This window comes from Fundulus heteroclitus, chromosome 13 (genome assembly GCF_011125445.2).
Source record: "Fundulus heteroclitus isolate FHET01 chromosome 13, MU-UCD_Fhet_4.1, whole genome shotgun sequence".
NCBI lineage: Eukaryota > Metazoa > Chordata > Actinopteri > Cyprinodontiformes > Fundulidae > Fundulus > Fundulus heteroclitus.
This window is the reverse complement of record NC_046373.1, coordinates 15,675,655-15,698,995: the sequence shown is the minus strand read 5'-3', so window position 1 is coordinate 15,698,995 and position 23,341 is coordinate 15,675,655. Positions and strand designations below refer to the sequence as shown.

The following is a 23,341-nucleotide window of genomic DNA, read 5'->3' as shown; positions in this document are numbered from 1 at the left end:
CTGACAATTAAGGGGCATTAACCACTTTATTAATCATTTTCTATGTAAAAATTATCAACCTGAAACAGTTTTATGCCGCAGTTATGCTTTGCTTTATTCCTGCTCTTCAGCCCATTAGGTGCTGCTTTAAAAGGGTTTAATGCTGTTCAGCCGTTGAGTGATCCGGCCACAGCTTGGACTGGAGACGCGACGCTTCTGCAGGAAAACCTGAAATAAAGGACACCTTGTCGTTTGGTTACAGCTTGTTTGGGACGTGGTCGGCTAGTCAGGAGTCAGAGAGCAGCCCCAGGACGGCGATCGCCTCGATTTCCACCAGCGCGCCCTGCAGAGACGAGACCATCCGGTTAACGTTTCTATGACAGAGCAAATTAGACCGATGGAAACTAAACCTGGTTAAATCTGCAGCTGAAAAAAAAAGCATGCAAGTTTAATTGCTTTGGAACAGAAAGACTCATCCTTGTTGGTTAAATTAAAATCTAACACTTATCAAATAACTAGAAAATATATATATACTTACAAGTAGATAATTTTGTAGCAGAAGTGCTGATTAGGAACCTTGGAACTGGTTTGAATTATTTACCACAAAGAAGTTCTTAATTTACAGTTTGAGATTATTTAACCGTATTAAAAGGGGACATATCATGCTTTTTAGTTCCTCCTTTTCACAATAAAATCATTCAGTTGTTTATATAATGAGGAAATGCAATGCTTTGGTCCAAATTCCTCGTTAATTTACCCCCACATTCCACTCTTTCACCCCTGTTCTGAGATGCATCTTAGAACAACTCGTTTTGGTGCCGTCCCTTTAAATCTAAAGGAGGCACTTCACATCCCGCCCCCTTTCAGGTCGCAGAGCGTTCCACTGCACCCTGTTCAGATAGTTTTGTGGTATGCTGGGGGACGGTGTGATGAACAAACGGCGGCTTATCCACTTTTAACTATGGCAACCTTCAGCTTGGACTACAAAAGCACATCCAGAAATACAAATGGCAGATTTGCAAGCATGGTAAGCTGGAAAATCATGACCTTGTTTAGCAGCTCTGCAGCAAATACCAGGACATAATTGTATAAAAAATTTTTTTTAACAGAGAACAGAGAAAACTGAAGAGCTAGAAACATATGACCCAAACGGAATATAAAGATGTCTGCGCAGCTCCTGTAAAAACCACATTAACATTTCTGCACTCCTAGAGACTCCAAGTACACAACAAAATGTATTTAAGGGCTTAAAAGGACAAGTTTTGCATGATACCTTTCAGGAGCTTTTTTAAAATCCTGAACACATTTAACCACAAGAAAAATAAAAATTGATCTTCCCAAAAACAACAGGAAGAAAAAGAAGCTATTTTATAGAAAATTTTCCCCACTTCAAACAAATCGATCTTTTAAAGCCGCTTTAGACTAAAATATAATGGTCAACATTATTAACTTTTTGGGGAGGCTTTTAACCATTATGTTTACATAGGTCAACAACTTTTTTGTTATTGAAAAATTACACTGTTCTTTACAAAAAAACTGTTTAAGGATGATTGTTTTGTTATTTTTATTGGTCCATGGTCAGTATATGGCAGAAACATTTAGATTTCTATCTGTAAAACTTGGAACATTTTGATGCATGCTTTAAATGGGGGATAGGCAGCTATATCTGGAGAAAGATTTTTTTTAAATTGTTTGTAGTCCAAAATCTTAAGAAATGCATTAGTTTATCTTGAGATAAAAGTGGCACCAAAAATGTTATTCCTAATTGTTTTCAATAGGATATTTGTTCTAATAGGGTATGTTTTTGTGGCTTTGCTATTTTAAAAATGAACTGAAGTGTTTTTTGTAAAAAAAAATAAAAAATAATAATAATAAAAATAGAAAATTAAACAAAATATTATCTGGCAGATTTAAGCCATATTCATTAAAAAACACACTATAAATGACTGGGAAATCTAAAAATAAATGAAAAAATGTCTCAAACATTAAAATGTCTTGTTCAATTAACAGATTTCTTCATCAAGGTGTCTCAGGTTGACACGTTGTCATTTATCTAGACTGGGAAAGGAAACAACTTCCTACTGTGATAACCTAAAACAACTATCCATGCAAAACCAAATCTTTAAAGAAATCACACTGAATGTCAAAAAGAGCATCTTAAGTTAAAATATCCAATGCTGCTGCATTCCTTTGATAAGGATCATTTAAGAAACCAGCTGCAGAGGTTTTAACATGAAGTTAACGGCAGAGATGAATTGACAAACCAGACCAATTCCTTCGTTAAATAGTCACATTTAAAAAAATAAAATTAAAAATAAAGCTCAGTACTCACTCTGGGCAGAGCAGCAACCTGGTAGGCAGCCCTGGCGGGGAAGTTAGTGCTGAAAACTGGAAGAGAAAGAAGTTTATGATTGCTTATTGAGGGAGTTTATCGTCTACTTAATTATTTTGTTTTGTTGATTTTCCTGAAGTCGCAGATGTCTTTTTGTTGATGATCCATACTTCAGCCTTTAGTTGTACTTGTTTCTATGTGAGTTCATGAAACCAGTTTGGCTGCAGTGCAAGACAACATTAAGTTTGTTAAACACGCCCTTATAGGTTTTGTGGGATAGTGGAGGCTGAACTGTCCAGGTGGCTTCCATACTAGAGGAAATTACTACGCATTACTCCAACATCCTCTTTTTTTTACTACCTATGGCAGCTTTTTGTTTGCTTCCAGGTCATATTTTGAATATGGAGTTCTGATCATTGCGAACTGGATTAACAGTTTAGTATTGAACAGCAATTTCAGTACAAGTTTAACGAGCAGCTTTGTAGAAATAATAATATAAAGCCATTGATAAGAGCTTTAAACCACCAGCAATCTATAGTCTGGCTTCCCTGAGCCTGACATCATTATAATATTTGAAGTCTTTCTTGTTCAAAGGTTCTCCTTTTTTTTTTTTTTAATAATACAGGGGAAAAAAATTATTTGGATTTTGGCTGCCTTTTATTTGATGATTTATTTCCTGTTGAGTGATAGCTCAATAAACAATAAAAGGGCAGGACAAAATAGAAAGCGTCAGACCTAGAAATCACATTTTACATTAAGAGCATTTTAAAACATGAAAAGCAAAACCTCAGGAACGCGGGAGGACTCTGTTGTGCTCATTGTGACCCAATTAAAGCGGTCACTTGGATTAGCTTTGAGGCGCTCTGAACACTCGTCGTCTGATTCCCCCCAGCAGGGTCAGGGAAAGTTTCCCTGTTTGCAGGGTTGGATAGCATCTTGCAGGGAGGCAGGAGCTAGAGGCGCGTAGAGTCAGCGTCCTGAGGAGCAGTGCTTGCTGGGAACGGTTGGGTTACATCGGCCGTGACTGTGCCGCGGTGTCCACTTACAACTCTGTGGACGCTGCAGGTTCCATTACACCGGACTGTTGTAATCTAGGAGGAAAAGCCCCAACACTTCCACGGCACTGATACAGCAGAGGAAGAGCTAAAGCAGGCTGCACAGGGTCACTTTCTATCTCAGGACTCTTATCTATGGATTTAGTTATTGATCATGAGATAAAAACGTAGTTCCTATGTTCCCCCTGCGTGAATAAAATACAGTTTGCTCTGAGTTAAAACACGACCGCCTGTAAAGACGTGAGCTTTATTTTATAGTTCTGATCACATTTACAATAAATGTCGTTTTGACTCGAGGCCTGCTGTCACGGTTTTAGTTGCTCTTCAAAAGGAAGCAGAAAATAAGTGGACACAATGTCCCGCAATTGATAACAAATCCGGGTTTTGATTAAATCTTCGTTACTCTTAAAGAAGCAGCCCTTCAAGTAGGGACAAACCAGCCTTTATTTCACCAAACAGTATGTTCAAAAAAATATTATATATTGATCTTTATAAAATATCAACAACAACAACAACAATAATAAAATTTAGGAGCGATATAAAAATGAATGTGAAAACTTAAAAAACTTAAGTGCATGTCAAAAATACTGTTGGAGGAGTTTGTATCATCATAATCTTTGCCATTATCTTTATTTCTAGTTGAAAGTAAAAGTCAATACCGCCTAAATAAATGTACCTGAAATGCTGGCAGCCTGCAGGTTTTAACCAATCAGGGCACACGTTCCATCAGTTCTCATCATTTTGGCTAAAAGCTGCCACCTTGTGGTCAATTTCAGGTACAACATCAGAGTCAGAAATACTTTAATAATCCCAGAGGGAAATTATTTAACCTAAAACAACTATACATGCAAAAATTAAATTAAATTCTCCATGCGTCTAACAGCTGCGACGTTAAGTAAAAACATTTAATCCATTTACCCCAATAAGTATACTGATTTATCCTTTAAACAATGCCCTGTCTCAAAATGAACAAAACAACATTTTCAACTGAAATTTGGAAATATAAAAAAAACTGTTATATAAAGATTGTTATGTGGTAAAATGAGTCCAAGCTCCATGATATTAAGTAATAGAGTCTGTGGCACCTGATTTTACCAACTTTTTCTGTTAAAAAGAGAGTTCAACATTGCAATGACTTTTATTTGACATAGATCCCAAAGCTTTAGAAATAAGTAATTTTATTATGTGTTTTTTAACAGTTCATCCATATGTGAGTTCTTGTTTTTTTAATTATCTTGTAACAAATCCCTTGGCTGCTTTCATTTCTAATGGGTTATTTGTTACCAAAATGAACAAAGCCAACAATGGCTAGAATTTCACACTTATTTTTAGTTTTATATGACAAAAAAAAGCAACTTATTGCAGTTAAAAGGAAAACATGAGGAGTAAAAAAAACATCCTAAACTACCAGGGAACTACAATTTTGATTAAGTTGTATCAAACACACTCAAATGTTTCATTTAATTGTGACTCCAGCTATTATTAAGTAGAGTTTATTTCCATTTTAATGGATTCTCTATATGCACAGACAAGATTTAGACTGGAGCTGAAGTTATTGCTGCTTTTGGGATCAAAATAACCCATCATTAAAGACAAATATCGGCTTACATGTCTTGTAGACGTCGTTGACGGAGTTGAAGTCGTTTATATCCTTCAGCAGCACGGTGGTCTTCACCACTGAGGGAAAACAATTTGGGTTAGACGTTTAAAAACAAGCAGCAAACTTAAAAAGCAGGCGACTACCCGGACCGGCCCGAGTGTGTGAGCGCTCACCGTTACTGTAGTCACAGCCTGCAGCTCTGAGTATTTCCCCCATGTTGCTCAGAGCCTGAGTAAAAAGGAAGGAAGACCAAGGAGGAATTAAGAGCTGTTAAAGTTTAGATGGTTAAACTTGGGGTCAGGTGAACCTTTTTCTGTCTAACGCGTCAGAAGTGAAAGTTAAAAGAGTGTTTGAAGGTGTTCGGCTCCTGTGTGCGTCACCTGTTTGGTCTGAGCCTGCACCCCTCCATCCACCAGCTGACCAGAGGCCACGTCCATCCCAATCTGACCGGAGACATACACCGTCCTGTCCACCACAACCGCCTGGCTGAGAGCAACACAGATACACATGGAGGATTTAAACATTTAAGCAGAGAAAAGATGAGTGAGACAACCTCTGCTACTCCAGCATGAATTAAGCCAATCCCATCCTGATTGGCTTAATTCCTGCAACCTTATCAGCAGAGCACTGAATAACTCACAAGCAACTTTTATCATGACTATTAATCACCTCCAAGTCATTTTAGTCATCCTCGTTGCACAAAACCTTTACTTACATCAGTAAAGATAGATTACTGGATCAATTATACCCCGCCTCCTGCCCATTGACAGCTGGATAGCACCAGTTCCCCTCGCGACCCCATGAGGGAGAAGCGTGTAAGAAAATGGATGGATAGATGGATCAATTATAAAAGATTTGATTCAAGCTATTGCTTCAGGGTCCTCATCTCTGACAGATGTATATTGCAATGCCGAGAAACGGATTGACTGCTGGGGTTTTAAAAATAAACCACAATAGTTGATTCCCTTAAGTAAAAAAATTATTCACAGACAATGAGAATGGGGAAAATATGATTTAACCATTTGTATTATAACGTAATGCGGTTTAAAAAAGCCCTAACACGCGCTACATTGTGACTTTTCGTTTTTTATTTGAATTGCTGAAAAAGATTAACTTCAATTTTCTTTTAATTCAGAAGTATCCGTAGTGATAAATTAGGTTGCTGTTATCTTCAGTCACCACAAGAGGGCGGTGCAACTCCCCCAGGCGCGTTACATGAAGCAAGTTTGAACGCTTGTTTCCAAGTCACTACAGCTCAGATGTGATATTATAAATGAACTAAACCAGACAAAAAAAAATAAAAAAATTAAAAAATTAAAAAGTAAATAACACTTATTGATTTGTTTTTGAGTAAACCGCAAACAAAAAGAGGCACTTGATAAATTTAAGCTCTGTCCTCCAACTAACAGCTGATTGGTCAGAGTAGGAACACCCCTTTTGGTTCAGTGTACTACAGTTCTTTTAAACCACATTAATCAAAACAAATAACTAAATAATAAAATTATTTAAAAAAAAAAGAAGGTAAGAAACAACTCGGTGTTGAATTTTAAGCTTATTTATCCAGATAGTTGAGTCAGGGGACGTAATTCTGATAACCTTACCTATAAATGCCCTGCCTCACCGGGGCTTTTGCTGTGTAAACGATTTTCCGAGGAGTTGCTGCCATTTCAAACGTGTCCTAGTCACAGATTTATCTGCTTTGCAGCGTTTCCTTCCCTCTCTTTCTCTGCAAAGTTAAACTTTAGCACCTGAAACTGCAGGTGAGTTCACTGGACAGGAAGTCCCGCCCCTGAACAAACACGTCGGTCTCTATTTTTTATTTATTTATTTTTTTAACCACACTGCTCCACTCAGACCTCCCAGATCCTGCAGCAATAAAAACAGAAAGCAGTTCAGATTTCTGGTCTCACCTGTACGGACCGATGGCAGCTGGAGCCGATGAGGTGAACACGATCTTTCTGCCGAGAGCAGACATGTTTTGCCACTTTTTTTTTTTTTTTCCCCGGTTGGACGAAATGGCTGCGCACGCAGCAGTTTTTGGGAACGCTTTGGCTGTAAAACATTACCGTAAAACCCACACTAGCGTAGCAGCGGGGTTACAGTGGCGGAAAAGCATGCGTGAAGTAGCATTGCGCTTTTGGACCAAGAGTTACGGTACAAAAAATTTGCTGCTGCTTTCATACACGTAGACCCCTGATTGGGCGCAGGTTTGCACGTCGACGTCACCGCCATATTGTATGTGGCAGAAAGTAGTGAACGTCTATAGCTGTGTCTCAATTCGGCGGCTGCGTCCTTCGAAGGACCCAGCCTACTCAGCCTTAGGAGGACCCAGCCATTGGAGGATGCTCCGGAGGATCCTCAGCCGTTGGTAAATGGGACCACAGACATGAATACGTAGACGCCGCGTCCTCGGGTGAGAGGCGTGCCGACAGAGCGGCCATCTTAGGTCAGACCTAGCTGCGCTCAGAGAGAATACAAGTCAATTCAGAAAAATGTACTTTATGTTTTCAGACACTCTGAATGCGGTGAATTCTCACCCGATTTCCAGATAAATCAACTGACTGAAACGTCACCCCTTTAGGGGCTACATGGGACCAATTGAATGAAATTAAATTATTGTCTAACTTAATATATAATTTCGATTTTGTATTGAAAGTAAGCAAACTTCCAGAGCTACGTCCCAGGAAGCCTGACTTTTACTCCGCTTATGGGTGCGCAAATAAAAGGATAGGCCTACTAGAAACCAGATCCTGGGGAATTACTTTCCATAAGTAAGATTTTATAATAGATATTCCTCATGCTTTACAGTTACAGTTTTTCTGGCATAAACACAATATGTGCTAATGGGTAGCAGGGATGGAAGCAGAGAAAAGTACATTAAACACCAAAAACAAACAAAATGGTCCTAAATTACTGGATAGACATGATTTGTGGTGGGGGGGATATTATACAGTTTTTGCTATGATTTTGTAATGTATTTGATTCTTAGATGCGTAAGGTTTTTTGTTGATTTATTTCCCCCCAGATTGCGGTTTGTAATATATAATTTTTAAATGCTGTTATGAGCACCTCTGCTCTCACTTGTCTGTATATAGTTTTGCTCCTATGTAGATCAGTGCTGTTGTCTGTAGATCGGTGTCTGTGTACATAGCCTATACATACAGTATATATATATATATATATATATATATATATATATATATATATATATATATATATATATATAGGAAGAAAGAGAGAGAAATTTATGTGTGTATAAATTGTGTGTGTATATTAGATTAATATATAACTGCAAAATATGTAAGTGCATGTACATTTTTCATCCAGTTTGACTTCAATTTAAATAGTTTTGGTTCTGAATAAATATATGTAATCTGTCTGAAATGTCACGAGCGTTGTGAACATATGATTAAAATGAGATCTGAGCTGCCTCCTATTCATTTTGACAGCAGATGTCTGATCTGTGGTCTGACCCAAGATGGCCGCCATGTAGGCACGTCGGCCCAGCGGCCGGCAGCGTACAATGGGGCGTCTACGTATATGATGTCTATGAATGGGACGGTCTAGCCTTTGGAGCCCTTCCTGGTTGCGACACGACGTCATCACGTCTACCCCAAGCCTGGCGAAAACAGCACCAGCGCCGATAAACGACGCAAAAAAATGGATATTGAATTATTTTTTTTATTTACTTGTTATTGGAGGAGGAGAGTCAGTTTAGCCGGCTTCGGCAGCAGTAAAACCGGCGACGAATTTTTCTCAGGGTGGAGGAGCGCAGTGGAGAGGTAACATTTACCTGCTATTATTTTCACCCACAGGGGTCTGCTACTGATCATAATATACCAGTTATTAAACAAACGCTTGTCAGCAGATTGATGAATATGTTTAAATATAAAATGTTATATTTATTTGTAAGACTTGATATAGGCTTATGTTTGTAACTTTAGTAATTTGAATTGAATAGTTAAATGTGTACAAACCCTGTAAATAACTGACTTAAATCACTACTTTCACTATCACTAATGTTGTGTTGAGAAGCCAAACTAATATTGAGAAATAAATCATTATTTGTCTAAATTGTTATCCCCTTACTGCCTGATTTTATTTGTAATTATATAACGAAAAAATAATACAGGAAATATAAATCTAAATATATAACGTAAAAAAAAAAAAAGTTAAATAGGGGATCTAGATGAAGTAAAATAAGTAAAGGCCAGAATTGTTTGGTCACAAATTAGCAACACCAGGCGTTAAGGGGTTAACATTCACTAGAATTATATCAGCTAAAATGAAATTGCTATCATCTAATCCTGTTGTTCTTAATCTTCATGTCTCTATCCAGACAAGGCCGATGTACCGCTGCATCAACTTAAATGCACAACATCTGCCTGGGAGCCAGTGATCTCATGGCCCCAGACGATGAAGTGCAGGACGACATGCCAGAGGATGAGGAGGGGGAGAACGTGTTGGAGGCAGTCAGTGGTGCTCCCTGGCGGGACCAGCTGTCTGCCGAGGTGTCTGCCCTGGAGGAGGGTCTACCCGACCACGATTACATTTAGATGGCAAGTATAATCACTTTTTAGCTTTTCTCATGTAAGGGTTATGAAAACAGTTGTAGTAAAGTCATTTTCTGCGTCGTCTTAAACATTTTTAGGAACATGGCAGCCGTCGATTGGGTCAGCCCTGCAAACCCTGATGGATGATGTGGTGAACAGTGGAGAGAGGCATCCCCCACCCCCCAGATGATGTCCCACTCGCAGTGATAAGACTCCAAGGTCATCTGTGTGGCATCCCATCCAGTCCAGCAGCACCACCAGGGACTCCTGCTCAGTCAAAATTATATATATATATATATATATATATATATATATATATATATATATATATATATATATATTCTTTAGTAATATTTATTTTATATCTTCTGTAAATAGTTAAAATGTTTTTGATAGTTTATTGTAAATACTTGTTTCCCTAAAAATAAATTGATGTTATCACTGAGAAGTTGTTCTAAGTTTACTTAAATTGTAAAGAAGTGATGAAACAGATGATGTAAAAGGTTAAAAGACTTTAAGAACACACAGACAACAATAACTTTTATAAACAATTTAATAATTTAATTTAACAATAACAGCAACACAGAACCTGAGGATAAACCATGGCCAGGTGGCAGCAGTAGGCTTCCCACTGACCCCCTGCCCTGTCCCTGGATCTTTGCATTCCTAAAGTAGAGGAAAACAATTTGTGTCAACAGATGCAATTTTCTGTAGTGTTTCTTTGAAGCTAGAAAAAAGGAGTGTTTATATATATATATATATATATATATATATATATATATATATATATATATATATATATATACATATATACATGTGTGTGTGTGTATTTCATTACATTAGCCAAACCTGAACATACTTTGTATTTTTTTCCAAGTTGTCCCACTTTTTTTTGGCCTGTTGTGGCTCAACTTCACCCTCCAGGCCCGTTTTTTGCAGGATTGTTCTAAACAAGAGAAATGAGAAGAGATAAACACACAAGGGTCACTAATATCACAACTATAAGATTAAAAAAAGTGACATCTGGGCATCATTTGATGTGATCAAAAGATTATATTTGTACGTTGGTGTTTGAACAGGACTTCTTTGAACTTGTGTGACTTTTACATATAAATGCAACATGTATATGGAATTATGTCTCAACTCTTACCTCCATTCGACTGCGGCAGTGTTCTTGGCCCTGGTAAAGAGGTGGTCATTTTGCCCACGGAGTTTTATCAACTCCTCTGTATGCTCCCTGCTCCCTAGAACAAAACGACATGTAAAGCATATTTCTGTTATGTCAACAGGAAAAATGACTGTTCTGTATAATTACGCTGGTATTGTTCTTCAAGTGAATTATACTTTAAACCTTATTATACTGTACTGTAAATTAACTATACGTTATTGAGTATTCAAACAAAACGTTTGCAGTATTGACAGCCCAGCACAGCTGGACTGATGTTATTTCTTCAGCTGCCTTAAGCTTTGACAGTTCTAATCACTTGTAATAAACTGTATGAGAATAAATTGATCGGATTTGTGAGGGACATGGCTATCAGCACAGTTACAATAAGATGTAGGTTAAAATAAAAAATTGTGACATTTTTATTCAGTCTTTTAATGTTGCTAAAAGTCTCGTATCAACAGATTAGCTCTAAGCTTTAGCTATAGCTGGTCCTACAAATTCCGGTGGCTCCGTTACCGTCATGTATTTTAATAATGTTCAGTTAAAAAAAATAAAAACAAACTACTTACATAGCTGTACTCAGCACTACTGCCAGCGCTGCTGCTGCTTTCCTTTAGTCTTGATGAAAATCCGCCTTCTTTCTTCTTCTTAAACTACTAAAAAAAAAAGCGAGCAAAGCACCTTGGGAAATCTTATGGCAGGCAAGGCCAGTAAGGATGGTCGCGGTGCATCCTCAGAATTCGGGGAAAAGGAGGACGCATTTGAAGGCTGCATTTTAAGCGTCCTCAGAATTTTTGCCAAATGGGACAGCCTCCGCGCATCGTTGTGACGTCACCGGCCTTAAAATGCGTCCTTCGAAGGACGCAGCCGCCGAATTGAGACACAGCTTATATGTATTCAGATAGAAAGATATAGATGGAGCTTACATATACTAAAAAAATATAGAGATTAATTGATAGAGATTGGTAGCCTAATTGGCTTTTGATTGATGTTTTGATCAATGTGCACATATAGATTTTGAAGTATTCTAAATAAATAGGTGTGTCTTTATATATATGAGAGACAGAGAAAGATATATATATATATATATATATATATATATATATATATATATATATATATATATATATATATATATATATGTGTGTGTGTGTGTGTGTGTGTGTGTGTGTGTGTGTGTGCACTTGTTATGAATATAAAAATCAATTGGTTAAATCTAAACATTGTGGTCTTCATTATTTCCTAAAACCGTGTCAACCTGGTAGACACAGATTAGCAACAGACTTTTTGGGGGAGTATTAAAGAAATAAAATTACTAATATGAGAAAAAAGTCACAGGAGAATAAAGTAAAAAAAAGACAAAAGTGGTAATATTATGAGAATAACGTCATATTATGACAATTAAGAGGGAACATTTCCAGAATAGTCACAGTTTGCAGAAGTATCTTAGTCCTGGAGTAATAGGACCAGGTTAGATTCTTATAATTATTTTTGTCCTTTACGAGAATAAAGTCAGGAGAATTAAGCCAAAGGGATATGAAATTAACTCGTAATATTACAAAAATAAAAATATTACGAACATAAAGCATATTCTGAGATTAAACTCCCTCTGATACTGTTTAAGTGACTGAGTGTAACAGCGGATTTGCCACATTCAACATGGCGGACGCTCTGACGCATTGCAGCATAGGCAGAACCCGCCCAACAAGACATCTACGCATATAATGTCTATGCTTTCATACTGAAGCGTCCAAATCTCAGGTTCAAAGTTCATTTCAGACAATCACAGATAAGAAGCCAAGGTCCAAGTAACTATATGCGACTTTTATTAATTATTACACGTTGTCAAAGTGTTACAAACAAAATATAAATAAAAAAAACAAAAAGGTTTAATGCTTACATTCCACTACGCATCAAGTCAAAATAAAGCTGAAATAACGTAGGTGAACACAAACCCGATTTTTAGAATCGCACAAGTGACGTGGAAAGCCAGGTCAGTTTCCCATTTTGGATTTTTGCAAAGTTCTTAATTTCAACAGTCCACTCACTAAAATAACTTCCCTCTGAAACGCAAACATGCATAGTCGGAAAAAAAAAAAATGGATCAAAACATCGGTTTGGCCCACGGCGGGTGAAATTTATCGACAGCCAAGATCACATTTTAAATAAATAAAAAAGGTTCAAACAAAAGAATAATCGTATTCCTATGCAATTTATTGGAGCACAGACTAAAGGCATTAAGATTAAAGGTGATATTTTGCAAATTACTTGATTCTCTTCAATTATAATGGGGGAAAAAAATGAATAGCTTTGATTTAGATACAGTACTGATCTAAACGTCTATGTTCCTGTTTAAATGATCCGCTTATTCCAGATAAGTCAGTGAGACGGGTGTAACAGATCTGTTCATTAAAAAAAAGTGATCCACATTCAGATGTAACAGAAACCTGCAAAACTCACATGTACCAGATGTTAAGACAGGGCTATTTCATTCAGGGTCTTTTTTTTTTTTTTTTTTTTACATTTAAAATAACCGAGAAAAATCTCAAACTGAACAAAAGGCAAATATCAAAGCAACAACAGCTTCTTAGATGTTTTAGCAGCTTTTAAATCAGCAAATATTGTTTTTTTGTTGTTGTATTTCTGAGATCGTTTCGGACAGCTTAGCCTGATTTCAATAAAAGTCATCCTAACATTTAGAGACGCACCAATCAAACCTTTTTTGAGCCGATACAGATTACTGATTCTCTTTAATGTCAAACCTGCTGATGTATTTATTCCCCCGGTAGCGACTATAACAGCTTTAAAGAGGAAAATAGGTTTCCTGACAGAGATCAAACAAGAACAACTAGAGAATTACAAAATTTCACCATTTATGCACCATAGGGCCCTAATGGGACTAAATATATTGCAAATATGCCTTTACATCAGCGTGTGCAATATTTATATTAAAAATGACTGACATGTAATATTTATAGGCCAATATGCTCCGGGTGTAAAATATTTATCACAACCGATAGAATAAATCGCACTATTTCCTAATATTGTCCCAAAACCCTTCATTTGTTTTTTATTACAATTTCAGCAAATGTGCATCCAAGCAAACGCTGTTAGTCGATGCATTTATGTAGAAAATGAGAGCTGAGCGTTAACGTTGTTAATGTTTATAGTGGGAAAAAGTTTCTTCACATTCAGATTGCGCTGAAAAGCTGACCTGTGATAGTGATAATTGACCGTCACCCCGGCTCTTAATGTGGCGCCGTCCGCCTTAAGAACCTCCACTGCTACAGTTTCCATTCATTAGACATCATCTTATTTATCTCTGATTCTTAAAAAACACATGAACTGATTTATTTTACAAAAAAAAAAAAAAAGGGAGCCAAATATCTGTGTGCAAAACAGGTTTTCTGTTTAAAAGGGACAAGGATCGTCTTGCTAAACCACTGCATTTCCCTCACTGATAGCAGAGCGCTAAATACAGACATGAAGCAGTTCATGCAGGGGAAATCAGGAAGAATCCAGCAACCAAAAAAAAAAAAAAAAGAAGGGGATTTAAAATGCAACAGTTCGGTCTGTCAGTGCCTCAGAACCCGAAAGTCTCGCTGTGAATCAATCCTTTTAAAAACGAATGATGGAAGTGAAACATTTGACTTCTCCAAGAACCAGGAATGTTTTTTTTTTTTTTTTACTACTTGGTCATGTGGATCAATTAGCTGAATAAAATGCTCTGGTTTTAAATGCATAACGGTCGCTGAGAGAATAACGCGTTTGTTTCTGACCCGAGAGGCACTGGAGAAACACGAAGTCTGCTCAGCGCAGACGGTGAAGCAGAACCACGACAGACGGATGAGCGTTGGACGTCTGGCGCTCCGGGTGAAAAGACGAGATAACCCGAGCGCCGTGTTTCCCCTCGCGGCTTCTAGAACAGAGTTGCTTGGTGCTTTTCTTACATCGCTCGCTTATTTTAAGGCATGGTCAATGTCAGCGTGACTCTGATTGTCTTTGGTCATGGACGAACCTCCACCGCATCTGACTGGAGGTCGTTTCCAAAAACTAGGCTCTGTGTTATATTTACATTAGAAGTAAAAAGTCTGGTGGTGGGGGTGGGGGGGGAGGAAAGAAGCACTTCATTAAAACCGGCTGCGTCTACAGCTGCCCCCCCGCTGGAGGACTCGCTTCCTCGTGTGCAGACGGTGACTCCCAGCGGACGCTGCGGATGACGCGGCCGGCAGCTCGCTGAGAAAAGAGGAAATTCCTTTTTAAGATGGCCTCAAGGGGGAGGGGGGGTGGGGGGGTGGGGGTCACTTCTCTTTTCTTTTTTTTGCCCGCAGCCTTGAACGGCGTTTACGAGAAAGAAACCAGGAAACGCAGCACTCCATGTCACTAGGAGGCCAGTTAGTTAGTCAGGAGGTCAGAGGGGGTGTAGATGAGAGCGACAAGGTGGTCTCGCTCTCCTGCTGGCTTTTTTTGGGGGGGGGGGGGGGTGGTGAATGGAGAAGCCCTTAAAAGTTCTGCTGTCGTCGCTTTTTAGCATCCATTGCGTCCAGGATGGGTTGCCTCTTGGCAGTGTAGCGCTGCCTCAGCTCCTCGATCTCGCGCTCCATCATGGGATCCAAGGCAGTGAGGCGCAGCTGCAGCTCCTCAAAGTCCAGGTTCTTCAACTGGAAACACACACAAAAAAAAAAAAAAAAAAAAGTTTGGAACGAAATGAGACAGACCGACAACAGCAGGCCCACAGATACGTCAAACAGGGTTCCCACACCATGGTGAACATCAAATTCAAAGACCTTTCAAGGACTTTCCAGGACCAATTTCCTCAAATTCAAGGACGTTTACCTACTGTGACCGCTGAATAGGTTATCATATTTTAATACAATGCGAATTCAATAAAAGACTAAACAGCATAGAAGTTGTTGGGTCAGAAGCAATGCAAGAAAGTGGACTTAATTTATCGCCTACATTGATATTGATCATATTCATAGCCTACATTTATATCCACAGTGCATGGCTATGCCATACTACATTACATATAAGACATACATTAGCCTACCGTTTCATGGAGTTTTATGGAAAAAAGTGCAGCATTGAGATGTTCAGAATTATATCAATTTGTTTCACTTACTTTCATCTTTGATTAAGCTAGTTTTGACTAAGTCGCTGAGTTGGCAACACTGCGTGAATGTAACCTATTGGACGCACGTAGGCCTAAACCGTAGCCTACCAACTAACGAAGAAGAGCGAACGTACTTTTGCAAATTAAAAGTCGCCGGAATAAACATAATTTTAAAAGATCGTGTGGTAGTAAAATAATGACACATGAGGCGTCATCCGTGTGAACTTTCAACCCCACAAAAAAATTCAAGGACTTTCAAGGACAAGGTGTTTTTTTTTTGGCTGTTTTCAAGAACTTTCAAGGGCCTTGAATTTAGTTTTTCAGATTCACAAACTTTCAAGGATTTCAAGGACCCGTGGGAACCCTGGTCAAAACCCCGAACACTGTCAGACTGAGGATTTGTCCTGTTTGTAAAGCAGAAATACAGAAGTAATAGTAATAGTAATAAATAGTAATAGTAATAAATAGTAATAGTAATGAAGGTCAGAGAGTTTACGGCAGACGCTTTGACGTCGACCGAGCTTCACTACGCTGACTGAAAGGATGGAGGGACGCACGGACAAACGGGGAGATCGATTGATAGACAAAAGATGGATGGACAAATGGATGAAAAGATTGGACAAAAACTGAAAGAAAGACAAACGGACGGACAGGCTAATAGGCTGTCAACCAAAGATGGATAAGGGACAAAAACAGATGAAGCGATGGAGAGATGACAGATGGAGGGATCTGATAAACGAATGGATCTGGAGAGGCTCGAATCAACGGACAAACTCAAAGCTAGTGCTGGGCGTTATGGCTTAAAAATAAAATCTCCGATTTGACTTTACCAAATCCGATTAATCGATTTCTTTTTTTCCTCCTTTTCTTTTCATAAAAAGAAATGAAAAAAATAAAATTAATTTAAAAACTTGCTTTTAAGAGCAGGCTTCACATCACTTGTGTAACTTCAAACTAAGTTTGAAAAAAATAAGTAAAATGAGTAAATTAAAATGCCTCGCATTACGGTAAAAATAAGAGGGTTTCCTTTTACACTACTTTGACAATATATTTTCCTAAACATATATTCAGCATTACGTGCTGATCTATTCACAGAAGCCCAATGATTAATTTGGAAAAATAAAATCCCGATTTTCCATAAATGTATTCTTAAAAAAATGTAAACTTATTATCGCCCAGCCCTACTCAAAGCTTAAGGAAGGCTGGTGGACCAAAGATTAAAACATTTAAACAAAAGACAAGAAATAAAGTCTGGAGATATAAACACATTTTGTTTTCCTCCCAATATTCATCAAAAACTTCAATATCTTTAAATCCTATTCCACGTTTTTCCCCCAGACTGCGGCGGGGATCCAGCTTCTGTCCCATCATGCTTAGCTTTCGGGCTGAGAACCCCCGGCAGCACTCACAAAGTCAAAGTCTCCGTCCTGTGGGACCTTCCAGTTATCAGGAAAGACGTTTTTGGACTGGATGTGGTAGCCGGGCTGCTCGGGCGGCTGGTTGTGGTTGTAGTTTTCCTGCTGCTGGGCTGCCTTGTTGGAGTCCTGCTTGTCAAAGTAGTCCATGAAGGAGGGGCGCATGGGCTGCTGGGGGGTGGCGTTCCCTGTCGGAGAGAGAGAGGCTCGAGTATGACACCTTAGAAAACAAAAATATGTTGTTTTTAAAACCATTTATAGTCTTATTTTTATTTTTTATTTGAAAATAAATAAAATATCACTGTGAAAATACATTATTTCGTGCCAGACTGCCTGAGCAGTTTGGTTTCTAAATGCAGAATAAACTCTTGTTGACAACATCTGTTCCAGGAAGAGCCAAAGACTAAAAAGAGGATCTGGGATCAAACTGAGCAACAGCAGAAATAAAATAAAACACACTTGTTCACACCATGAGTTATGATTATATCACATGATCAAGTTGACAATTATCAGTGGAAAACAGAAAAAATAATATGCTTGTGTAATCTGGAGACAGTGTTTACAGCTGAAGTGATTCCTCAAATGAATCGAGTCCTTAAAATGATTCAAAGCTTCGTTGAATTCTGGTTAACCATTCAGTTCACCGCGTTCCAGCCGGAGGGGGCGACTGGTGTGACACGTTCGCTCTCACTTCCACCAACTACAGCCTACGCTGCTCCTACATGGATGCAAAGTGCGGTTATCAGCTGTGGAGGTAAAACGCCGCAGCTCCTGAGCAGGAAACAGCCACAGCAGCAACAGATAGTGGAGAGGAGAGCGAGCGAGTCGTGTTCTCCTGCATTATAACCACGACAGAGACCTGAGAGTGAAGAAAGCATCTGGCTGCTGCTAAAAGATGTCAGGAAAAACAAGGCAAGGCGCCTTCACCGCAATACGAAAATAGATTTAAGAGCACATCTCCGTCGACTCGGTAGACCTGTCCATCCTGCAGCGTGGCTGGAGAAGAGTTTGGTTCTGGCTCAGTTCTGTGGACTTGCTTGCAGGTTTTTGTTAATTTGCACAATAAAAAAATAAATAAATTTCAGCCTCTCGACGTGCAAAGAGCTTTATGAAACGTCACCTCAACTAATCTGCAGCCAACACCAGTTGCTTCAAGGTTTTGACTCAGGATGTGGCTTAATACAAAAGGCACACCACTGTTTAGTTGTTTTTTTTTAAATCATAAAGCTATGTGCCTATTTACTTTATAATCAGGCCCTGCTCTGTGTGTCGCAGAAATCTAAACTCTTGGGTTTGTGGTGTTAAAACGTTCAAGGGGCGCCGCACACGTTTGTTTCAAAGACGCAGAACGCCACAGAAGCTGAGAGCGAGCTTCTCCCGGACGAACTCTTTCACAAACAAACATCTGGTCTTACTTCTCATTGACCCGTGGTCTTCCTCCTCCTCTTCGTCGTCACTATTGATCACCATGGTCCCCAGATCTGACTCCAGCATGGTGCTGCCGTGTTCGATCATGGTCTGCGCGCCGTCGCTCATGGTGCTGGTGGCCCGCATCGTCCCTGCACCCTCGGAGCCCGACTTCACCATGGTGTGGGAGTCCACCTCCGTCTCCTCCTCCTAGGAGGAAAAAACAAAACAAACAAAAACGTGCAGCATAACAATGAAGAGTCTGTCGTAGGGCTGAACGATTTTGGAAAATAATCTAATTGCAATTTTATATCTTACTATTGCGATTTAATATCTTTTTAAACATATACAAAACAACAAATCAATGTGTTTCCTCGCTGTGCAGATTAGTTGCTAAAAGACCCACAGCATCTAAACTCGGAGCAGAAATTATTGCGTTCTGCCTACGAAATATTTCAACCAAAATTGCAATTTTGACTTTTCTCTGCGTTAACCACAAGCAACAAAAATGTCCTCTAAATAAAGATGTTTGTAAAACAAGGACTATTTAAAACAACATTTAATGTTTCTATTAATCAGAATATTATTCAAGAGAACACACTGCAAAAACGGGACTTAAAATAAGTAAAAATGTTCTTTAAATGAGTGTATTTGTCCTTGATTTAAGCAGGTAAATAAGATGATCTGCCAATGGAATAAGATTTTTCGCACTTGAAATAGGAACAACTCATCTCCATCATCTTATTTCAAGTGCAGGATGTCTAATTATCTTATTTTAGGTGTCAAAATACTCATTCCATTGGCAAATAATCGTATTTACCTGCTCAAATCAAGGACAAATACACTAATTTTAAGAACATTTTACTTATTTTTAGATCCATTTTTGCAGTGCAGCTTTTAATTTAACTAGACATCAATTCTTGTTGAACATAAAGTCCAACCAACAAGCAAGTCTATGTATGAAACTTATTGACCAGAATTTAAAGCTATGTATGATTTATATAAACTCTAAAACAAGTAATAAAATTAGATTATCTCACTGCTGCAACTGTCTTCCCTTCCATGTTTAGGCAAACCCACTTTAAACATTTTACCGACACCTAATGGACGTGTCTAATTCCATAATTGTCACATAGCCAAAAACTGCTGACCTCTGTGATTTGGAAATTGCGTTTTTTTAAAATCGCGATTACATTGAAAATGCGATTAATTGTTCAGCCCTAGTCTGTCGGGTCATTTTGTTCCTGGGGACGGAGCGCCTGAAGCACACTTACAGAGTTATCATCTTCCTCCTCCAGCTCCCTCTGCTGCTCCTGCTGCCTCTTGGCCTTCATCTCCATGGCTTCCGTTATCAGGTCTCGGAGGATGGAGACGGGTTTGGCCTGGCTGATGAACGGATGCTGCATGAGAAAAATTAAAAATATATTTTTACCGATATAAATACGGTCTCGTTGCTCATTTTTAATGAGAGTGTAGTCATTTCATCCTTCTTCTCCAACCTGCAGGAGCTGAGTTGCAGTAGCTCTCTGCTCAGGGTTTTTGACCAAACACTTCTTGACAAAATCTGTGAACTCGTCTGACCAATGCTCCGGCTTCCTGAATGTGGGCGGAGGGTTGGTGGGGATCATGAATATAGCCTGTGGGAGAGAAGAGAGATAGCGGAGGAGAAATAATTATAACAGCAACTTAATGCAACCACCAGCTTCTGGCTTTCAGACTTTCGCTCAGCTCTGTCTGAAAACGTCCTGACAACTATATCCAGGAGTCTTTATCAAATAGGATAGGTGTCGAAAGAACTGAGCAAAGTCCGGCTGCCTCTGATTTAAGCCTGTTTGCTGTTGCGATGACCCGGATAGCCGAGAATCTGCACAGGCAACTTTGACACTCACTCTCATTGGGTGGATGTCAGCGTAAGGAGGTTTACCCTCTGCCATTTCTATGGAAGTGATGCCCAAAGACCAGATGTCTGCGACACAGTTGTAGCCGATTTCCTGGATCACTTCTGGTGCCATCCAGAATGGAGTACCAATCACAGTGTTTCTTTTTGCCATCGTGTCCTTTGAATGAAGAATAAAACAATACATTTAGTTCATTTGCATTCATAAAAACTGTTAAAAGACATTTGGTGCCTTTCCAATGAACCTAAAACTGCGTTTCTCTTTAAAGCACGAGTTCAAAATAATGTAAAAAATCTTTCACAACACATCTATAGACGGCGTTTCATAACAGAAACTTTAACAAACTTTTTGGATCTCATGTGATAGGACCAAAACAAAGAGGAGCATAACGGTTTAGTGGAACGGAAATATAAATGGTTTTCTAATTTATTTTAGAAACAATCTGAAAAATAAAAGGTGTAGTTCTGTATTCAGACACCCTCAGTCACCAGTTTTTAGAATCACCGTCTGCTGTTACTTTTAAGTACTTTGTAATCGTTTTCCTACAACTAATACATTTAGTTTGTTGATGTTTTGTTTTTTTACCGTTAACTGCCCCGCAACTCCAAAGTCAGCCAGTTTGGCGTGACCCTCCGTGTTTAGAAGGATGTTTCCTGCCTTGATGTCACGATGGATCTTCCGCATAAAATGAAGATATTCAAGACCCTTGAGTGTTGACTTCAGGATGGTGGCAATTTCATCTTCTGTCAGCTGGAGTGAGAGAAACAAGCATAGGAATAAAATACACCATTACAGTGGTGCCCAACTGGACGAGTCCTCCATCCTGATACGAATCTACTCATATATAAAGAATTATGAAATGTAATGGTGGTGTGCCAATAAATAATGGCTATGCACGCACAGTCATAACTGTTTGCAAACGCACCGTTTTGTTTCGCAGCCTGATGATGTCTGACACAGATCCAGCGCCACAATACTCCATGACGATCCACAGGTCCGTGTTCTTGAAGTAACTGCCGTAGTACTTTACAACGTAAGGGCTACGGGGAGACAGGAAATTAGGTCAAAAAAAAAAAAAAGCTTAATTTTAAACTGTAAGACTGTTATTTCAAAAGATTGTCTCCCAAATTAAAAACCCCAAAAGCTGGTTTGACCTTTGGCTGCTAAAACGTTGCGTATGATGCAGATGATCGGGTCGGCTGCAGCTCACCTGTCACATTGCTGCATGATGGAGATCTCCTTGATGATTTCCTGCAGATCAGACTCCACAGGAACCTGCTTGATGGCCACCACCTGACCCGACTCCTTGTGAATGGCTTTAAATACGCTGCCATAGGACCTAAACAGACACATGTTACATTTAACGGGAAATAGTAATAGCAGGACGCGAACAGCCAGCAGAGAACCTAGAAGTTAGAAAGTGGGAATAAGGAGAACACTTCTTACCCTTCGCCAAGTTTCTCCAGGACATCAAACACTTCCTCTGGCTGTTTGGTCAAACTGTCCTCACTCAGCTTTTTCAGCTTGCTGCAAAATGAAACAAATCATCTTGTGATCTCAGTAATCCTGATACTATTCATCAATCACTCATCTGAATGGTTTAGGTTGATAAAATACTTTAATGACACCTAAAAAAAATGTATGTTTAAGTAGTTGTATCTAATGTATAATGATCAGATTAGTAAGAAGTGTTAAAAGTCTGACTAAAAAGATGCAATTAAAGCAAACCTGATCAATGCAACGCATACATTTATTTCCAACTGGCTATGGTTTTCCCCCACTTTAAACAAAAGGAGAATGCATTACGCACGACCTGAAAAATTTAACTGCGCTTTTTAATAACTCAAGTTTTCTCGGATAAAAGCGAAAAATAAAATCTTTCAAAACCATCTTAACGTCGATCATTACCAAAATAAATAAACAAATAATCCAGAAGCACAATATCCGTTTACAAGTGGCGCCTGTGGTGTATTTCCGATCCTTTTGTTGTTTTTCTGAGTGGAAACTTTGACATAAATGTGAAGCTAAGTTAGCTTAGCATCAGCTAGCTGATGCTACCGCGTATTTTAGTCATTTTTAACGGCTTTTTAATGAAGGTTTCGGACATGTCCACAAACCTTTTCGGCGCGGACGGCTCCATGACAGGCACACGTAAAAAAATAAGCCAAAAAAAGATGGGAACTTATGCGGCCAGTTGTGTCAGGACCAGGCCAGGATACGGACATCGTCAGTGAAGTAGCCTTGTTTGTAATAAACTAGTGGAGGGCCAGCTGAGGGGGAGTTCGGTAGATGACGGACTCGACTGTGGCTGCAACGGCACCACGTCGCCCCCTGTCGGAAGGGAATGCAACAACAGCCGGGATTAGCAGGGAAAGCACTGATTACAACTAAAACCTAAATTTATACGTTACACCAAAGATTAATTTAAGTTTCGACGAGTATAACCATCCAGTAAAATTACAAGAAAGTTCCTTCGGGTTAACCAGAAACCACTTTATTTTCATCTTCTGTTGAGATGCACTAACTACATATGGGTCAAACCCAGAGCCTTCCACAGTGGCTCTCAACAGCTTATGTCACAAAATTGTAAGGAACCAAATAATGCTATAAGAGATAGTTATAACAAATGCTGGTTTTTCAACATATTCATGAAATAATAGTGTTTAATTGCTACAATAGGATTATATTAAAAATACCAGCAACATTTTTGTCTTTTTATTTGTCATTAGGTTGGAAATTGGATATATTTTTTTACATTTTCAAAATTAATTAAATTAATTAATAAATTTTCACAAATATCAACATCACATAGAACATTTAC

At 38.8% G+C, this 23,341-nt stretch overlaps 2 protein-coding genes and 2 long non-coding RNA genes across 6 annotated transcripts; 1 reads left to right on the top strand and 3 right to left on the bottom strand.

The window, feature by feature from the left end:
- Nucleotides 1-12: 12 nt before the first annotated feature.
- On the bottom strand, nucleotides 13-6,985 carry rida (reactive intermediate imine deaminase A homolog). 2 transcript variants are annotated; one of them, XM_012865890.3, is made up of 6 exons: nucleotides 6,877-6,985; nucleotides 5,347-5,452; nucleotides 5,140-5,194; nucleotides 4,975-5,043; nucleotides 2,312-2,367; nucleotides 13-322 (listed from the first exon to the last, which is right to left on the bottom strand). In XM_012865890.3, exons 1-6 carry the CDS (start codon nucleotides 6,939-6,941, stop codon nucleotides 266-268), a joined length of 408 nt encoding a protein of 135 aa, XP_012721344.2. In that variant the 5' UTR covers nucleotides 6,942-6,985; the 3' UTR covers nucleotides 13-265. The 2 variants fall into 2 exon arrangements, with proteins under 2 accessions (XP_012721344.2, XP_036001095.1); XM_036145202.1 differs by lacking the exon at nucleotides 6,877-6,985 and adding an exon at nucleotides 6,568-6,754 and having other exon boundaries at nucleotides 156-322.
- A 1,539-nt stretch (nucleotides 6,986-8,524) lies between these two features.
- Nucleotides 8,525-9,525, top strand: LOC118565535. Its single transcript, XR_004932423.1, has 2 exons — nucleotides 8,525-8,748; nucleotides 9,306-9,525. It is a non-coding gene; the product is annotated as an uncharacterized LOC118565535 (long non-coding RNA).
- A 529-nt stretch (nucleotides 9,526-10,054) lies between these two features.
- Nucleotides 10,055-11,497, bottom strand: LOC118565210. 2 transcript variants are annotated; one of them, XR_004932266.1, is made up of 4 exons: nucleotides 11,257-11,497; nucleotides 10,670-10,763; nucleotides 10,369-10,465; nucleotides 10,055-10,185 (listed from the first exon to the last, which is right to left on the bottom strand). It is a non-coding gene; the product is annotated as an uncharacterized LOC118565210 (long non-coding RNA). The 2 variants fall into 2 exon arrangements; XR_004932265.1 differs by having other exon boundaries at nucleotides 10,379-10,465.
- Nucleotides 11,498-12,490: 993 nt separating this feature from the next.
- stk3 (serine/threonine kinase 3 (STE20 homolog, yeast)) lies at nucleotides 12,491-22,797 on the bottom strand. The gene is made up of 11 exons (XM_036145201.1): nucleotides 22,638-22,797; nucleotides 21,967-22,047; nucleotides 21,731-21,859; nucleotides 21,446-21,560; nucleotides 21,106-21,270; nucleotides 20,512-20,679; nucleotides 20,122-20,259; nucleotides 19,897-20,022; nucleotides 18,631-18,832; nucleotides 17,210-17,403; nucleotides 12,491-15,348 (listed from the first exon to the last, which is right to left on the bottom strand). The coding sequence occupies exons 1-11, from the start codon at nucleotides 22,658-22,660 to the stop codon at nucleotides 15,190-15,192; spliced, it is 1,500 nt and encodes a 499-aa protein (XP_036001094.1). The 5' UTR covers nucleotides 22,661-22,797; the 3' UTR covers nucleotides 12,491-15,189.
- Nucleotides 22,798-23,341: the final 544 nt, after the last annotated feature.